Source organism: Hypomesus transpacificus, chromosome 22 (genome assembly GCF_021917145.1).
Source record: "Hypomesus transpacificus isolate Combined female chromosome 22, fHypTra1, whole genome shotgun sequence".
NCBI classification, from domain to species: Eukaryota; Metazoa; Chordata; class Actinopteri; order Osmeriformes; family Osmeridae; genus Hypomesus; species Hypomesus transpacificus.
The window spans coordinates 12,057,283-12,075,789 of NC_061081.1; the positions used below are offsets into that span (position 1 = coordinate 12,057,283).

General features: G+C 46.0%; 2 protein-coding genes across 4 annotated transcripts in view; one reads left to right on the forward strand and one right to left on the reverse strand.

The window, feature by feature from the left end:
• Positions 1-6,639, forward strand: part of coro2aa (coronin 2Aa) — a 26,774-nt gene extending 20,135 nt beyond the window's left edge. For both annotated transcript variants that reach the window (XM_047044639.1, XM_047044640.1), the window contains exons 4-12: positions 1-92; positions 915-1,094; positions 1,994-2,110; positions 3,005-3,109; positions 3,428-3,524; positions 3,920-4,032; positions 4,136-4,226; positions 4,309-4,571; positions 4,839-6,639. The exon at positions 1-92 is cut by the window's left edge and continues 58 nt beyond it. In XM_047044639.1, the coding sequence (XP_046900595.1) occupies positions 1-92; positions 915-1,094; positions 1,994-2,110; positions 3,005-3,109; positions 3,428-3,524; positions 3,920-4,032; positions 4,136-4,226; positions 4,309-4,571; positions 4,839-4,994 (1,214 nt within the window). In that variant the 3' untranslated portion in view covers positions 4,995-6,639. The remainder of the gene's footprint in view (positions 93-914; positions 1,095-1,993; positions 2,111-3,004; positions 3,110-3,427; positions 3,525-3,919; positions 4,033-4,135; positions 4,227-4,308; positions 4,572-4,838) is intronic.
• A 4,226-nt stretch (positions 6,640-10,865) lies between these two features.
• Positions 10,866-15,916, reverse strand: anp32b (acidic (leucine-rich) nuclear phosphoprotein 32 family, member B). Of its 2 annotated transcripts, none has more exons than XM_047045668.1 (7): positions 15,553-15,916; positions 13,119-13,268; positions 12,883-13,005; positions 12,144-12,330; positions 11,740-11,855; positions 11,162-11,222; positions 10,866-11,055 (listed from the first exon to the last, which is right to left on the reverse strand). In XM_047045668.1, the coding sequence occupies exons 1-7, from the start codon at positions 15,856-15,858 to the stop codon at positions 10,982-10,984; spliced, it is 1,017 nt and encodes a 338-aa protein (XP_046901624.1). In that variant the 5' UTR covers positions 15,859-15,916; the 3' UTR covers positions 10,866-10,981. The 2 variants fall into 2 exon arrangements, with proteins under 2 accessions (XP_046901624.1, XP_046901625.1); XM_047045669.1 differs by having other exon boundaries at positions 10,866-11,052; positions 15,553-15,915.
• Positions 15,917-18,507: the final 2,591 nt, after the last annotated feature.

Here is an 18,507-nt window from a genome sequence, read left to right on the forward strand (position 1 = left end):
AGGAGCTGCTGGGTCACTCTCGCAGGGTGGGACTGTTGGAGTGGCACCCCACTGCCAGCAACATCCTGTTCAGCACCGCCTACGACTACCAGGTACCTCACACACACTCATGTTTACAAGAATGAGTGAGAGAAGAACCATCCCAAGCTGTCCAGCTGACATGCAGTCAAATCAGTTTCCTGTCTGATTTCCTGTTGCAATGTGATTGGCTGCTCATACTGTAGATCTCTATCTCACCAGCGTCCAATCACATCAAACTTTATTTATAAAGCCTCTTTGACAAGTAGTGTCACAAAGGACTTGACAGATGCCCTCAGATCCGAACAGATAAGCAGGCCACATATGGGGCGCATGCATCGTAAATACACACACAAACACACACATGCATCATAAATACACACACACGCGTCATAAATACACACACAAACACACACATCCATCATAAATACACACACACACATGCGTCATAAATACACACACAAACACACACATGCATCATAAATACACACACACACATGCGTCATAAATACACACAAACACACACATGCATCATAAATACACACACACTCGTTGGTAATTTCACTCACAATACAGGACATTGTGGGTCTGAAAGGTGCTCATGTGTGTAGTTTCTGATGCGTGTGTGGTTTCTGATACGTGTGTGTGTGTGGTTTCTGATGCATGTGTGTGTGTGTGTGGTTTCTGATGCGTGTGTGTGTGTGGTTTCTGATTTGTGTGTGTGTGTGGTTTCTGATGCGTGTGTGTGTGGTTTCTGATGCTTGTGTGTGTGTGGTTTCTGATGCGTGTGTGTGTGTGTGGTTTCTGATGCGCGTGTGTGTGTGGTTTCTGATGCATGTGTGTGTGTGGTTTCTGATGCGCGTGTGTGTGTGGTTTCTGATGCGCGTGTCCCCCAGGTGATGGTGTGGAACCTGGATGGGCCTGAGCAGGTGCTGAAGAACCCCGTGAGGACCATCAGTCTCCACACAGACGTGGTGTTGTCTCTGGCCTTCAGCCCTGACGGCAGCCGCATGGCCTCCTGCTGCAAGGACAAGAAGATCCGGATCATAGACCCACGCACTGGGACTCTGCTGAAGGTCTGGGAAGGGGAGAGAGAGTGTGTGGGGTGGGTGGGAGGGAGGGTGAGAGTGGGGTGTGTGGGGTGGGTGGGAGGGTGAGAGTGGGGTGTGTGGGGTGGGAGGGAGGGTGAGAGTGGGGTGTGTGGGGTGGGTGGGAGGGTGAGAGTGGGGTGTGTGGGGTGGGTGGGAGGGAGGGTGAGAGTGGGGTGTGTGGGGTGGGTGGGAGGGAGGGTGAGAGTGGGGTGTGTGGGGTGGGTGGGTGGGAGGGTGAGAGTGGGGTGTGTGGGGTGGGTGGGAGGGTGAGAGTGGGGTGTGTGGGGTGGGAGGGAGGGTGAGAGTGGGGTGTGTGGGGTGGGTGGGAGGGAGGGTGAGAGTGGGGTGGGTGGGAGGGAGGGTGAGAGTGGGGTGTGTGGGGTGGGTGGGAGGGTGAGAGTGGGGTGTGTGGGGTGGGTGGGAGGGTGAGAGTGGGGTGTGTGGGGTGGGTGGGAGGGTGAGAGTGGGGTGTGTGGGGTGGGTGGGAGGGAGGGTGAGAGTGGGGTGTGTGGGGTGGGTGGGAGGGAGGGTGAGAGTGGGGTGTGTGGGGTGGGTGGGTGGGAGGGTGAGAGTGGGGTGTGTGGGGTGGGTGGGAGGGTGAGAGTGGGGTGTGTGGGGTGGGAGGGAGGGTGAGAGTGGGGTGTGTGGGGTGGGTGGGAGGGAGGGTGAGAGTGGGGTGGGTGGGAGGGAGGGTGAGAGTGGGGTGTGTGGGGTGGGTGGGTGGGAGGGTGAGAGTGGGGTGTGTGGGGTGGGGCACACAGCCTATATTCAGGGGTTAACCCTAACCCTAACCCTAACCCTAACCCTAACCCTAACCCTAACCCTAACCCTAACCCTAACCCTATATTCAGGGGTCTTCTATAATCTTTTTGTGTTTGTTCCAGGAGGCCAACTGTAAGACTCACCGGGCCAGTAAGGTTCTGTTCCTGGGGAACCTGAAGATGTTGTTGACCTCCGGTGGGTCCCGGTGGAACCACAGGCAGATCGCCCTCTGGGACCAGGTACCACCTAGAACAGTGGTTCTCAACCCTGGTCCTCATGCTCCCCTGCCCTGCATGTTCTAGATGTTTCCTTGCTCCAACACACCTGGTTCAGATGATGGTTCATTTTTCTACATTTTAAAATGTTTATATTGTATATTTAAGGATAGCCCACACACTTTAAGATTTTAGGATTCAATGAGTTTATTATGTTTACTGTATGCACCTGCCCACCAAAGTAAATTCCTTGTTTGTGAACACTTACTTGGCTATTAAACACGATTCTGATGAAGCTCAGCAGAAGCCTGGTAACGACCCATTTATTTGAATCAGGTGTTGGAAACATCTAAACCATTCAGGACAGGGGGTCCAGGACCAGAGTTGAGAGCCACTGAACTTGAATCACCTCAGACCATATAGAAGCACATAGAATCTCCTAGAACCACTTACAACCGTCTAAAACCAAATGGAAGCATCTGGAGCACCATCTAGATCTGGACAGCCATCTCTAACACACACACCCTCTGGTGGACAGACAGAAGAACTGCACACAAGTTAGACCAGGGGGCGAGGCTGAGAAATGAGTTGCTGTCAAACAGAACCTTCCTGTTCATGCTCTGTAGAGGGTTCTGGTGGCATAGCAATAAATGTGGTGTTCATTAATGGGTGCTGTGTTGATGTTGGGGTGTGTGGGTGGGTGGGCAGAGGGAGAATATGACTGGTACATGGATTAGGGTTTTAAAGGACTCAATCTGTTTAATTCCGCCCTGCTAGAGATGTGAGATAGATGAGATGATGACTACCGTGAACTAGACTGAGATGTCTGTAACAATTCCAACATGCTTATCTGGCTCTGTGTGTGTGTGTGTGTGTGCCTGTGTGTGTGTGTGTGTGTGTGTGTGTGTGTGTGTACAGGAGGACCTGTCTGTTCCCTTACTGCAGCACGACCTGGACGGATCATCAGGAGTGCTGTTCCCCTTTTACGACCCCGACACACACATGTTGTACATCGCGGGCAAGGTGAGACTCCAAGGGGTGCACTTCCTGACAAACCCAGGAAGTACTCTCCTCACCTTAGCAATCCCAGGAAGTACTCTCCTCACCCTAGCCAACAACACATGTACACTGGGTGTTTTGTGAGGTGATGCAGTGTTCTAGGCCCACAGGGCTGTAACTGGAGCGATAGCAGTGTGATAAACAACCATACCTAACCCTCAGACCTGAACATGATAAAGCAGATCAATGGAAAGTACTTTAGAAAATAGTGCAGGTTTAGTACTTGAGGTTTAGTACACAGAACACAAGTACTGACCGTCTCTCTCTCTCTCCCCCTCTCAGGGTGATGGTAATATCAGGTACTATGAGATCAGCTCAGAGAAACCCTACATGCAGTTCCTCACAGAGTATCGATCCCTGCTTCCTCAGAAGGGGATGGGTAAGAACCTCTCTCTCTCTCTCTCTCTCTCTCTCTCTCTCTCTCTCTCTCGCTCGCTCTTTTTCTCAATCTCGTTCTTTCTGTCTCTCCCCCTCTCTCTCTGTCCATTTTTTGTCTCTCTCTCCCTCCTCTCTCTCTTTCTCTCCCTCACTCTGTCTTTGTCTCTCAATCTTAATATCCCTCTCCCTATTTTCCCCCTTCCTCTCTTTATTTATCTCTTTCACACACGTCCTCTCTCTATCACATTCCCTCCCTCTCTGTGTGTGTTAGTTCATAAAGTGTTAGTGCACCTGCAAGGTCTTAAATGACTCATATGCAAATCCCCCTGGCTGTGTTATTTGACTAAACAAATCAGTCAGATTTATGTTGTGTGTGTGTGTGTGTGCGTGTGTCAGGCGTGATGCCTAAGAGAGGGCTGGACGTGAACTCCTGTGAGGTGTTCAGGTTCTACAAGCTCGTCACCATCAAGAGTCTGATCGAACCTCTGTCCATGATCGTACCTCGCAGGGTAAGACACACACATGCTCACACGCACACACATTCACATACACACATGCATAAGATATGTACGTGTATTTTGAAAAATATTCAGTGAATTGTGTGTGTATCAGTCGGAGTCCTACCAGGAGGATATTTACCCCATGACAGCTGGGAACCAGCCAGCCCTGACTGCAGACGACTGGCTCAGTGGCATCGACAAAGGTCAGAGGTCAACACACACACACATCTATACACAAACAGAAGAAGTTCTTCCTGATTGAGTCCTCTCCCTCTCTCCCTCCAGGCCCCGTCCTGATGTCCCTGAAGCCTGGGACTCGAGTAGCCGACAGCCCCCAGGACTGGAGCTCTGGGAAGGGTCTGGGCAGCGGCCTGGACAGCCGCAGGTCCCAGAACAGGCCGGGCCTGCTACAGCTCAGCTACATCCAAGACCAGCTGGGCACCCCGGAGGGGAGGGAGGTGAAGGAGGAGGACCGGAGTCAGACATCGTCGCTCAGCAATGGACAAGACCCCACACTCTGCTACTCTCCCCCGAAGACAGAGAATGAGGTGATGAACAGAGGGATAAGGGGAAGGAGGAGGGATTGGAGGGGAGAAAGGGTTGGAGGGATGACTGGTGGAGTAGAGAGAGATGGAAGGAGGAAACTCTCTCTCTCTCTCCTCCTCCCATCCCCTATTCCTCCTCCTTCCATCTCTGAAAAGAATTTGAGCAAATAAGAGTAATCTTCAATTACTTAAACACGCTTCCTTCTCTGTGTCTGTATATGTGTGTGTGCTTGTCTGTGTACATATATGTGTGTCTGTGTGTGTGCGCAGCTGCGTGTGCGGTTCCACAAGCAACAGGATGAGATCCGTCGTCTAAGGGAGCAGCTGAACCAAAGAGACGTCCGCATCAGACAGCTGGAGCTGGAGATCAACAACGTCAGGAATACCCAGGGAGCCCCCCTACTGCCCCCCCACGGAGACCTCTGAGCCCCCCTCCTGCCCCCCTCTCCTCCACCTGGGCTCTGCTCTGACCCAGGTCCCCCTGGTTTCCCAGCCTGATTCTTTTCTGTCTCTTGGAACACTTCATTTTCCCTCACTTTTTTGGTTGAGGGGTTTGACTGCAGTAGACACATCTCTGGTCTGGGACTGTGTGTGTGTGTCCTGTCTGGACTGAGGTGTGTGTGTGTGTCCTGTCTGGACTGAGGTGTGTGTGTGTCCTGTCTGGACTGAGGTGTGTGTGTCCTTGTTTGCTACGATCTCACCCAGACCAAAAATGAACACTGTTTATGTCCTGTACATGCAATACACACCCGTAGCTCACACTAACCCATACACTAGTTATAACACCCATACACTAGTTATAACACCCATACACTAGTTATAACACCCATACACTAGCTATAACACCCATACACTAGTTATAACACCCATACACTAGCTATAACACCCATACACTAGTTATAACACCCATACACTAGTTATAACACCCATAGACTAGTTATAACACCCATACACTAGCTATAACACCCATACACTAGCTATAACACCCATACACTAGTTATAACATCCATATACTAGTTATAACACCCATACACTAGCTATAACACCCATACACTAGCTATAACACCCATAGACTAGTTATAACACCCATACACTAGTTATAACACCCATACACTAGTTATAACACCCATACACTAGCTATATATTGATCATCATTTTGTCATTGTCCAATGAAACGGCACTAGTCAACATGACCCTCACACACCCCAAAATGTGTTCTTCGTTCTGCTCCAGAGCTATGCAAGTTAGTTTTTGTTTTTTTATGCAAGAAAAAAAGAAAATGCTTTAATGTGCCTACCTTAAAATGAACAATGTGTGTTTCTGTAATTCTGATCGTTGGATTGGATGACAACAGACCTCACTTATGATTGTAAGATACACTGGATTTATTTTTTACCTTTTAATGATTTTCTTATTTTTTTGCCATTTTTAAATCCTATACTGTGTGTGGATGCTGGTATTTTGTGTCGCATGAGAGAAGTGTGTCGAAGGAGGAGCGGTAGAGAGACCACCATGTTTAGGTGGAGAGAGAGGATTGAGAGACACTTTTTTTCTATTGCTATGAATATCATTATGACAGTTAAACTAGTGAGACGTCAATCAGCCGAGAGAACAATCGTTGCCTGGGAACAGCCGGCTGCTGTCGACACCTGCAGCCATGGTGGTGCTTCTATTAATGTTTTAATTCAGTTGTATTTTTTCAGTTTTTAACGTGCAAATGAAACAATATCAGCCATATGAATGAAAGTGTGATGAAGTCGCAGCAAAGGCAAAGAACGAGTAAGGGGGGGGATTCCCCAGAATGCATTGCACACAGGTGACGTGATTGGCTCAAAGGGGATGTACCACACAGCCAACCAGGAAGTTCATAGTTCTGTTTCAGATATATCCCTTAATAACCTACTTCACCTGTTGAACTCGCAAGGCAAGATCCCTCTTCTTAAAGGTGACGCTGTAATCACAACACTGTACCCAAACATACCAAGGAGCTAGGAACATAGGAGGTGGTATTGTTTTCACAAGGGTGACTTCTGGCCCACTTAAGACGTACAGATTAAATAGACCTACCAAACTGCTGTTCGTGTCACATCCTGTCTGTAGGCAGGAAGCTGGGACTGTCATTTGTTTTTAGGGGTGGGGGAAAAAATCGATTCGCATTGAATCGCGATTCAGTCTTCTAGCGATTTTCACACTAAACAGCAAACTGGAATCAAATGTAAGCACATATTTAATCGAAATTTGATAAAAAATCGTGAATTGAAAAAATCATGAATCGCTTTTTGATCGAATCGTGACCTCAAGAATCGATTTGAATCGAATTGTGAGGTACCAAAAGATTCCCACCCCTATTTGTTTTACTTTGAAATGTCCTGGTTTTTAGTAACGCAGGATAATGTTGATGCTTAAGAATTTTGCCACAATTAGGAAAGGATATAGGAGTTTAATTGAAAGTTTCAAAAGCCATCGTGTATATATTTATCTATACTGTCAAGTGACTTACAGGGAATACAATACATTTAGTCACTTTATGAAATTCTAAAGTGCTTATCTAAAGAAACTATGAAAGGGATTTGTTTTTAACAATGCTTTCCTAATCTTTGCACTAGTCTGATTTTAACCATAGCTTTTATGCAGTCGCTTGTGAAACTGTTGTTGTAAGACTGGTTGGTAGACAACTGGAGGTTGATCTTGTCAGTTGCAGCCAGCAGCTGTGTCTCTGGACTGAGCTTAGCTTAGGACACTGTTTGGCGTGTAAATATGGACATTCAACATAACTCCAGTCGGCCTAACGACCATCGCTGCACACGTGATACGATCACTGTGATCTGTGATCTAGGCTGACATAGGCTTGAGACACACTGGCTGCGATCTGCTACGAGGCGCCTGGAAGTGCTGCCATTTTTCTTTCATGTAGGCTACACTAGCTATCAGGCGGATCTAATGGGACTGGCCCATGGGTGTACCTAGCTAAAACATATTTGGGGGGCAGGAGCCCCCCAAAAATGTCATTAGCCCCCCCCAATTTTTTTTTCTTATTTTAAAATATATATATATATATATATAAAAAATCTTCATATTTTTAATCTACATTTATTTTTCTTCCTAAAACCCACTAGAGGACACTATTTAAAAGGATATTTTCAAAAATTTCATTTGGGGGAACATGCCCCCAGACCCCCTACTTTTGCTGGGTCACAGGAAAAATAATAGGTTTTATCTCGGGGCAAAAGTGGGAACCTAGATTCGCCCCTGGACTGGTCACACTGGCTGCAAAGCGCCGCGATCTGCAGCGATCGTTTCGGTAGTTGGTGGAATTTTTCCAGAGACGCTTGTTAAATCGGCTGCAGGATGATAAAATACACCATATTAGTTGATATAGTTGTGTGTGTGTGTATCTGATCAAAATGACAGTTCTCTCTACAGTCAGAGCTCGCGCTAGAAGGTGGAACGTAAGGGAGATAAAAAAAATCCCGGACAATTTTGGAATCCCTGCCGGACGCATTTTCAAGGACATGTCCGGGTAAAAGAGGACGTCTGGTCACCCTACACAACACACACGCGTGCAGACATACCCTACCTAGAGAGAACCCCCAAGTCGATTTCTAAAATCAGCTAGAAATTCAAGAAGATGGCCGACATCAAATTCATTCTCAAAGTTGAAAAGCACAGGGAGTTGTATGACCCCCAGCAACAATTTTACAAGGACAACGTAAGCTAGATAAGGATCAATGCTGGGATATAGTCAATGCCATGTTTATGTACCTTGTCAGCGTAAAGGAAAGCTTAGAGTAGGTGAAAGGCTTGGTAACCGGTGCGGAGAAATGCGCGTCTGGTGTGAACAGTTTTTGCTCAGTCGTAGCCGATCGTGGCGCTGCGCTTCCAGGCGCTGCGCTTCCAGTGTTTCCTAGACTTACTCTTCAGAATGGTTCTGGACACGGCCTGACAGACCGTTTGTAACACGTCGTGGACGCTCTGGACGGTGTCTCGGTTCTGCTCTGACTAAACAACCATACACGTGACGTCCGATAACCTGAATGACAACTCCACAGGAAACCCTTCGCTCCTTTTCCAAGCTATAGCTAATGCTCTCGTTTGTTTTCAGTGATTTCCGTGGCAAAGGAGAGATGACAGGCAGGAGTGTGTTCAGTGTTGGGGTGCAGCCCTGTGGTTTACTCATTGACTGGGACCTCTAAACATGACCAAAGGTCTGAGGTAGAACAAACGCTAACTGGACTGGCTAACCCCCTCACCTCACCTCACCGCGTTCTCAGGGCAGAGCTTGTCTGTGTTGTGTTCACGTGCAGGTGGTCCGTTTGTCCGAGTCATGACCTTTATATGACCCAGCCGTAGCTTCTGAACTAGTTTAGCATGGCCATCTTAGCGACACATTCACTGCCAGCTTACTGTCTAGAATACTACACCGTTAATCACCTGTGGTGCTGTGCAAGGGGTCTTCTGAACCCCCACATTTGTATGCTTTTATGTTTTTTTTCTCGCCATTTAATAATGACATGGCCAAGTTCCAACACACAGACAAGCCAAGACCAAATGACAAACGGAATGGATCCGATCCGGAACATTCTGTAGTTCTTGAAAACTAGAAATTCCGGAACGGTACCTATTTCAATGAGTTCAAGACACTCTAGAATGTCAGTAACTGGACGTTCTCGGTTTCAAATTTGCGAAAACAGGCAATTTTTCAGCAGGAAGAGTTGTAGCTTGCTTGAGGGGCTGCTTTTAATAGTGATTTTCCCTCTTTGGTAAAGACAGTATCTGTTGGGCAATATGACCAGATCAGACTCATGGTGCCTCAAAATTCTTGCTAGTTTGGTTTTCTGGATTGATTATTGTGATGTCTTAAAAAAAAGACATGATGGCTTCATACAACAACAGTTCATTAAAAAAAGAAAGAAAAAAAGTATGAATGTATGACTTGTTTACTTTTTCTGTGAGATAACCCTATGCATATTAAACAAATAAAAAAAACATGTAAAAAGTTTTTCTGAATATCTTCTCCAGCCGTTTCATCTTATGGTAAAATAACTGAACTACTATCTGCATTACCTGTATGATGGTGTTATTGTAACTAACAACATCTGTGTTGGTAGCAAACTATGAAACTCGTAGTTTGTATGAAATTCCCCTCAATTCAGTCATTTGGTCAAGTTATACCTACTAGTTGTAAAATGTTCCCAGTTCTTCCTCATGTCTCCTCCAGCCCCCTCAGTAAGGCTCTGGGACATCAGTAATTCCCTCTCAAGCTGGTGGAACGAAACGTTTAGTTGAACAGGTTTGGTGTCCCAGCCCCTTGACTATGAAACATGGGTAAATTTGTTACCAACTTGGCTGGGTTTATGTGGCCTAATCAACACCTGCTTTAGATCCTCCAGACAGCTGTGTTGGAGCAGATGTCCATCTCTTCCACACCTGGGAAACTCAACATCTCTGGTAAGTGTACATCTAAAACAACATAAAATTCAACAGAAAAATCACAGAAATTCAGCAGTTTGGGAAGGCTTGGGACCGGAATCTGCCCTTGAGTGTAGCACCACAGTGATTCACAGTGGTTTAAATGTGAGGGAGTCTGAATGTTGTAACACTACCACCACATCAACCCCACCTGTGACAGTTTGGTTTTGACAGTTGGAAAAACATGGCAGGGGCAGGGCCAAAAGCACAAAATGTTAACATTTTATTTACAAAGTTTTTTTTTTGTCATACAGAAAGTAAAAATGTAGCTACAACCTTGATTTGTGCAACAGGCGGCCACACTCAAATTCAGCGCTCGCTCGTTGCACAGTTGCTATAGCGATCATTTTATTTAAGGGAAAAATGAGGAAAACCAAAACAGAGGAAAGAGAGGGAAAAAATAAAAACACCCCAAAATAATTAAAAATTTAAGAAAAAATAAAACAAAATCCAACAAAATATTAAAAGCACAGACCCAAAACTAGACACCAGTCCCGGGGCGCGAGCACATGACCTGGGCTTGTTGACAGTGATTTTTGGAATGCTGAGTGGTGGGCTGCTGGGGGGGGGGGGGGGGGGGGCAGTGGCTCTCGGTTCCTGGGGGAGGGGAAAGAGGGAGGGGGGGTGCAGCTCCACTCGACCCACCCGTACGATACAGTCTTGACCCGCGTGAGAGCTCAAAGCTGGGGATGGGGGTGAGAATAGGCTGGGTGTCTGGGTGGAAGAGGAGGGGGGGCGTCCAAGTGGGGGGGGGGGTACTTGGGGGGGGGGGGGGGGGGGGGGGGGGGGGGGGGGGGGGGGCAGGGCAGAGGAGGGGTTGTTGGGGGAGAGGGGCAGGGCAGAGGAGGGGTTGTTGGGGGAGAGGGGCAGGGCAGAGGAGGGGTTGTTGGGGGAGAGGGGCTGGGCAGAGTTGGTAAATCGACAAGCTCTCTTTTCTTTAACTCTTAGTCGTCGTCGTCGTCATCATCTTCATCCTCTGGGTCTCGCTTCCTCTTCTCTCCTTTTCCTGCCTCAGCTTCTAGGAGAAAACGGGCCACCCTCCAGACATTAGACACCTCACATCAAAACATTCCTCTGTCAGCTGTCTGGTGGGATGTTGTGTGTGACGAGTGTTGGGTACCCACCATCTTCCTCCTCATCATCATCCTCATCCTCCACTTCACCTTCCTGTCCCACGTCTTCCTCCTGGAAAAGTGAGGACCACGTCAGACTCAAAACAGGAGTTGGTTGAAATGAGTGTCTGGAGCCAAGATAGACTCTATCCTTTGTCATCTATATGTATGTCTATGTGGTGTAGTCATGCTGCTTGTCAGTGTTGCTTTCCTCGTACTGGGATTCAAACTGAGGTTGAGGTCCTCTGACTCTCAAACACGGCCTCAACTTTTACAAGCAGCGTAACCAGCTACCCTACTGAATAGCTATTCAATGGCTGTATTATACTGAGGAGTGAGTTGAAACAATTCAACTCAGTAACATATACTTTTGTCCAATGGTCTTCGACCCCTCCCGCCCTGCATGTTCTAGATGTTTCCCTGATCCAACACGCCTGATTCTAATGAATGTGTCGTTATAGAGGTCAGCAGAAGCCTGGTAACAACCCACTCATTAGAATGAGGAGTGTTGGAGCAGGAGAACATCTAGAACATGCAGGACAGGAGGTCATGAGGACCGGGGTTGAGGACCACAGGACACCACCACCTACCTCTTCATCTGCGCTGGCCTCCTCGTCATCCTCCTCTCCTTCTACCTCCTCTTCATCGTCATCATCTTCGTCCTCGTCAAAGTCTTCCTCCTCCCCATCCTCATCTTCCTCCCCCTCTAACAGGAGGAAACACCACACAGCAGAACAGAGGTTAGACCCACAGTGGACAACACTCGTCTGTTAAGTTGAAAACGTCCATTTAGACAAGTGATTTATCTAGGAAGGAAGAAAGGATGACTGTGTGGGTGATGACTGTGTGGGTGATGACTGTGTGGGTGATGACTGTGTGGGTGATGACTGTGTGGGTGATGACTGTGTGGGTGATGACTGTGTGGGTGATGACTGTGTGGAGGATGACTGTGTGGAGGATGACTGTGTAATAAAAAGCATGAAGGGAGTCGAACCTTCGTCATCATCGTCGTCCACCCCGTCCACCTCTCCGTCCGAGTCCGATGCTTCCCTGTCCTCCAGGTCGTACCCGTCCAGATATGTGAGCTGGGGCAGCAGCTTGAACACACTCTCTCTGTAGTCGTTCAGGTTCGTCACCTCGCAGTTAAACAGGTCCAGGCTCTTCAGGTTGTCAAGCTTTTTCTACGAGAAACAAAACACATTCTCCTCACATTTTCATGAATTCAGCAGCGCAAGGAAGTACAGCAGGAGATCAAGGATCAGAAGTGCTTAGATCTAACCTAGACCTAGGACTGACCGAGGTTCAGTGGTCAGAGTCAAGGAGCGGTCTGTGTTTACTAGCCACATCGCATATCAACTACAGACTAACAAATTAGTTAATTAAACAGTTGTAGCAGTGACAATAACGCGTTGTAACAGTAACACTTATTTAAAGTAAAAATGTAAACTTGAAAGTGGGATGTGACGGTTTTACACTTCAGTAGGCTACTGGTATCGTGTCGCACTGAAGTGTCCTGCCTGGGCGCCAGTAGCCATCTGACTGAGTCAAATGGCTGAGCGGTGAGGGAGTCGGGCTAGTAATCAGAAGGTTGCCGGATCGATTCCCTGCCGTGCCAAATGACGTTCTGTCCTTGGGCAAGGCACTTCACCCTACTTGCCTCAGGGGGAATGTCCCTGTACTTACTGTAAGTCGCTCTGGATAAGAGCGTCTGCTAAATGACTAAATGTACTCACCAAAGGTTCCAACGTGCTGATGTCCTTCAGTTTATTTCCGCTGAGGTTTAGATGTGTGAGGTTGGGGAGCTTCTCTGCTAAGACGTCGAGGCCACCAGTGATTCTGTTGTCGCTGAGCTCCAACTGACAAATACATAAATAAAATAGGGTTGAATTTGAGACTCTCAAACCTGTAGTTTAAGGTATTTTAAACATTTGCTGGTCAAACGTAGCATGGAACGGGAAAGCAACTTTACCTTTTTGAGTTTTCCAAGTTTGGGGAGGTTAGAGACTGAAATTAAGCCAACATTTATCAAACTGAGAAATTCCAAGTTGACAAATTCAGCTGTGAGACCTTCAATTTTCCCTTCATTAGATCGACAGTTGTCAAGGACCAGTTCTCGTACCTATAAAATAATACAAATAAACTGTTAAATATTGTATTCATCGTTTGAACATATTAGTAAAAGCTGTTGCATGTTTCAATATCCTCGGTATTAAAGTTCAGTGTAGAGAAAAGCATATTACCCAGTGTGTCTGACATGTAGCTATAATTCTAACACAATTTGAAACAATTGACAGCATCAGTTTGAGTCGTGAACTTAGACGTGTACAGGAACCTAAATAGACGTGTGTTTTTCGAAAGACTACCAACTAAATAACAACTTTAATAAATCCCTTACAACATAATGCCCTACATCCACGCTTGTCTAAAGGACGAGTTTACAGTGTGGGCTCAACACTATAGCTGCGCAATCAAATGCTCGATTAAACGTTGAACAAAGTTATTGTAAAACGTCAAAGATCATGATTTGCGCCCTCTCAAAGTCAAACACCAAAAATACTACTGTGTGTTCACGATAAGTGTTTCAATCGTATAGTAAAGCCACCGCGAGTGTATTCTTTAAGACATGCCAGGAAGAGGAACGGTAGAAAACAGATGCACCTTTCCCTTGCTCTGCCGATGCAGTCACTAATGACAAATGCAATGATTTTTGTTAGCTAGCAGCTCGCTACAGGCTAGCCAGCCATTGCCCTTTTAAGCGCTGCGTGCAGTGAAGAGCTGCAGGAGAGGTTTGTCAGCCGCCATTACCCACACTACAGCAACGGGAAGGATTGCGAATATACTCAGTAAAGATATACTTTTTATTTTCAAATCAAATTTGAGAGGGGAATTGGATCCTCTTGTCGTCGAGCGATCGACCGATATTACAGATTGTTACGTTATATCAGCGTTTCTGTTCCAATGGCGAAGGAAATATTCATAACGGAAATTAGTGAGACAAAGATGGAGAAAGTTCCTTTCTCCAGAGCTTCAAAGACGACAGAATGACAACATGGCGATTCCTGAGATACAGTATGCAGACATCTCTTGAACACTTCGACGGGAAATGACTGCTAACACGTAGTATTACAGTATAAATATCAATTTTTAATCCTCTTTCACTGTATAATATTTGTATACATTTTTGCATGAATGAAGGGCGCGGGGATGTCGAATTTAAACTACCCACGCATCGAACGGGTAGCTCGGTGTCGTGTCAGTCAGGCAGACAGTTCCACAAGCCGGCGACCATACTAGTACTTTCAGATAGTATTGTCTATGTACCGGGTCAAAAGTAAAAATTTCAGCGAAATGACACAATAGTTAATCCAAACCCGGGGCACCATAGTCTGTAACAGATGGATTTATACCGTTTAGTCGTTGTTCCTGGAACATAATATGGCGGGAACCAAACATTGTCAGATCCGTGCCGGAATTATTGGAATTGACTCATTTAATTTCAGTATGATTCAATAAATCAACCAACTTCGGCAGAGAATAGTCTAAAACCCAAATGCTAATATTACGCAACTTCATTCTGGTTTTAACTTTATGCAGCCCATCATAATTGAGGGATGGTATTGTTGTTTGGCCACTCTAAACTTGACTTGGTTGGTGATCAACTGTAAACGTTTACATAAAATGGAACATTGTAACCTGGTGGATTGATAGTAGCTATATAGGATTTGGTTGACTCGTGAGTCAGTAAGTGACTATTTTTTTGTTTGCGTATCCAGCTAGCTACAGCAGCTGAATGTGTCCCGACCCAATCGGGATAAATGATCATTGCTCCACCCGTGATCTTGATTAAGAGATCAAAAGTATTACGAGGCGTTTTTTCGTTTTTGACTAATTGCTGAGGGGTGTAAAGTGCATTGTAATAAAGGGCGCCCCATTTTAGCAGTTATGCTAGCCACAAACATGGCTTCCAAGGTCTATATAAAATAAACCATTTCGTTAGTCAGAACGCACGGGAGGGAAACTGACAATCTTCTAACGCCGATGTAAATAGAAGTTAACAAATTGGGCCACATCGTTGCCATCGAATCGTGTGTGCAACCATCGACCGAGGGGACTGGGAAACGTTACAACCCTGCAATAATGCCAGCAAGCTAAAGAATCGGCTTTCGAAAGTAACGATTGAATATAGCTTTTCTCGTTTTGTTGCCCCTTCACGCCCCAACGGATACTCTATAACAGATAAAGCTTGTTACAGTTAAGTATTTTCCGCCCTATTAATAAATGAGAAACATAAACCCCATGTGGTCACCATTTGCTAGCTACACAGGTCACTTGGAAAGCAAAAAAGTAGCAAGCTAGCAATGCTAGCCAGAAAACTAAAGGTTTGGTTTAAAAGGCAGACTTACATCAGATGGTGTCATGTTTCGAAGCTCCAAGTGGATCCTCTTTTTCATGTCCATTTTGCCCTTCCGAAAGTTTAAACTTTTCTCTCTGGGGTTTTGCTGGAATCTTTTCTCAGTCCAAATGCTGAGAGATGCCCTAATGGAGGAAGAATATGGGACTGTATAATGAACTGAGCCAAACGCCAAGTTAGTCGGGGAGAGGAGAAACCATGGAGGGAAACGGGACTGAAACAAAATATATACTAAACAGCGCCATCTATGGCCAGAACCTCCCACTGCCGTTAAAAAGGCATTGCAGTCACTATACATGACGATGCCGTGGAACTGTTCTAATGGTGGTGGTGCAATTTATTTCTGAAGTAATGTGTGTTATGTAAAAATAATAATAATAAAAAAAGCCTTAATCTCCATCTGTCATTCTGTTGAGCTAATATGGATTTGTATGTCTGATTATTCGTCGTGTCATGTTGAAAAATTGAAAAAAATGAATCTATGGCAGGTATTGTTGTGTACATGGATTTTTACATTAAGTCATTTAGCAACATGCTTACGATGACAAAACACACCACAGGCTAAGTTCACTAAGGATTTATATTTCTAAACAAATTATACGTGATATGATTTACTTTGAATGTTTTTTTGACTTAATTCCTGTTTTGCCCAATCAAATCACATTAACACTTTTATTTTTTAAATAACAAACATGGCCTACCTGCAGTGCAGACTCAACCCTATTGTTGTCCATAATATTTTTTTTCGTATTTGTTGTACAGCATAATAGTAACCACATCTTACACAGCTTGACCTATAAATCAAAAACAATTGTACTCATTCAACAAAATGTCTACAATATGGTCTCATTTTGTAATGACATGCTTATTCTATGAGACAATTTTGACATGAGCAGTGATTTGAGGAACTAGCGTAACTGTAATCTGTGTTGGATGTTGCAGGAGTACCTGCATGTCCCTATAGCCTGGAAGCAGCTTGCAGTTTGTTTGGTTAGCAGTGAAGAGAGCATTGTAGGTCTCCTATGAGGGGGAGATTTCCCCTGGTCCACTTCCTGCATCGACTCACGGTCCCCCAGATTGAAGAGGGCTCCTGTGTGCTCACCTCACAGCCTCCACTCAGACCAGCAGCACCAGAACACCCTCTGTCACTGGACAGAAAGTACACAGAGGCTGTTGAATAGGCAAACTAGGGTGCATTTAGTGGAGGCATGTGGTGAACTACTGGGGTTGGGGAATATGGCTGCTCTAATTTACATCTTACATTTACATTTTACATTTAGTCATTTAGCATACGCTCTTATCCAGAGCGACTTGCAGTAAGTACAGGGACATTCCCCCCCTCCCCCGAGGCAAGTAGTGAAGTGCCTTACCCAAGGAGAATCGAAACAGCGACCTTCTGATTACCAGCCCGATTCCCTAACTGCTCAGCCATCTGACTCCCCAACTTCCATGTTTGGTTTCTGGAGAGGTGATATGGTTTAAGGTGTCTGACTCAAATACAGTTTACTTTCTCCTACTTCACAACAAGTATCACTTAGTAAGTTGGTGTATAAAAACACTATTCTCACAACACCTCCAGAGATATACAAGTTGTTTACGAGGGTGTAATACGGTGTATTACTGCTGTAAGTCTACCTTTGTTTCTGTGGTAACACAGAACATGCACAGTATTCAATGATAGGACCATTCATCACACGCAATCCCAATATCAGTTTGTGACCACAATTTCGTACGGTATTGATACATCAGTGGTCTATCCAGCTGACAGCACACAGGTTCATTGTAATACTCTGGCCATCTACAACCCTGCACACACAGATGGTAGTGGAGGGTATTTACCAGTAGTGGGCGATGTTCCATGTATTTCAACCAAAGCGCTTTCTCAGTCGGACTAACCATTAGTTTATCAAACACCACATGTATGTCTGCCTGCCTGCCTCTCTCACTGTCCCTGCTTTTCATAACTGATTAGAAATACTTGCAGTCTATCAGCAGGGAGCGGGGTGGTTGTTAGAGGCAGTATACCATGCTGGGATACTAGTTCAAGTTCTTTGTGTTTTTAAGATAGTTTGAGTGTATTTGTGTGTGTGAGTGTATTTGTGTGTGTGTGTGTGTTTGAAAGCCTACGGAACTCAAAGCATTCTTATTGCACATTGTTGCGATTTTGGGCTTACGTTAAAAAGAAAATTCACACACACATCATTGTTTTTACTTAACTATAAAACGTTCTCCTTCAAAACCGCAGATTGTCTTTAGGATAAAGTCCTACACATTTACTCAAAAGAAAAAACGGTACTTTCATGTTCTCCCCCTCACAACAGTCTGGAGAGAACACTCATGTTCGGTGAACGTCTGCGTCTGAATAAACCAGCAGAAACGTCCTGAGCCAGGTCTCTGATCTGGGACCAGTTATTGATCACAGAGCCAGGTCTCTGATCTGGGACCAGTTATTGATCACTTAGCCAGGTCTCTGATCTGGGACCAGTTGTTGATCACTTAGCCAGGTCTCTGATCTGGGACCAGTTGTTGATCACTTAGCCAGGTCTCTGATCTGGGACCAGTTGTTGATCACTTAGCCAGGTCTCTGATCTGGGACCAGTTGTTGATCACTGAGCCAGGTCTCTGATCTGGGACCAGTGGTTGATCACGACCGAAAACCCTCACAAACGATGGGAAATCGATTCTAGGTCAGTGGCCACGTGCATGCAGGGATTCAGCCCAGATTCCTGGACATGCAGCTGTAGCGGAGGCCTTCAGCCTCGCCTGGTCAGAGGAGAACACCGTCAAGACCAGGGGGCCCTGGCCCACACGCCCAGCCATGACGCCCCTCTGCCAAAAGGGGGAGGAGCTTGTCGGCTGGGTGTGTGCTCAGCAGGGAGGACAAGCAGCAGGCCCCATGTGCGGGGGGGAGATTGAGAAACGCCCTGGACAAGGCCCTGCTCCCTGG

Bases quoted from the DNA above. Each gene is read 5' to 3' on its own strand.
- anp32b (XM_047045668.1), bottom strand. From the start codon at position 15,858: ATGTATAGTGACTGCAATGCCTTTTTAACGGCAGTGGGAGGTTCTGGC. The intron at 13,269-15,552 runs GTAAGTCTGCCT...ATTATTTTATAG, and splicing joins GAAACATGACACCATCTGAT to GTACGAGAACTGGTCCTTGA. The intron at 11,056-11,161 runs GTGGGTACCCAA...GTTTTCTCCTAG, and splicing joins TGATGATGAGGAGGAAGATG to AAGCTGAGGCAGGAAAAGGA.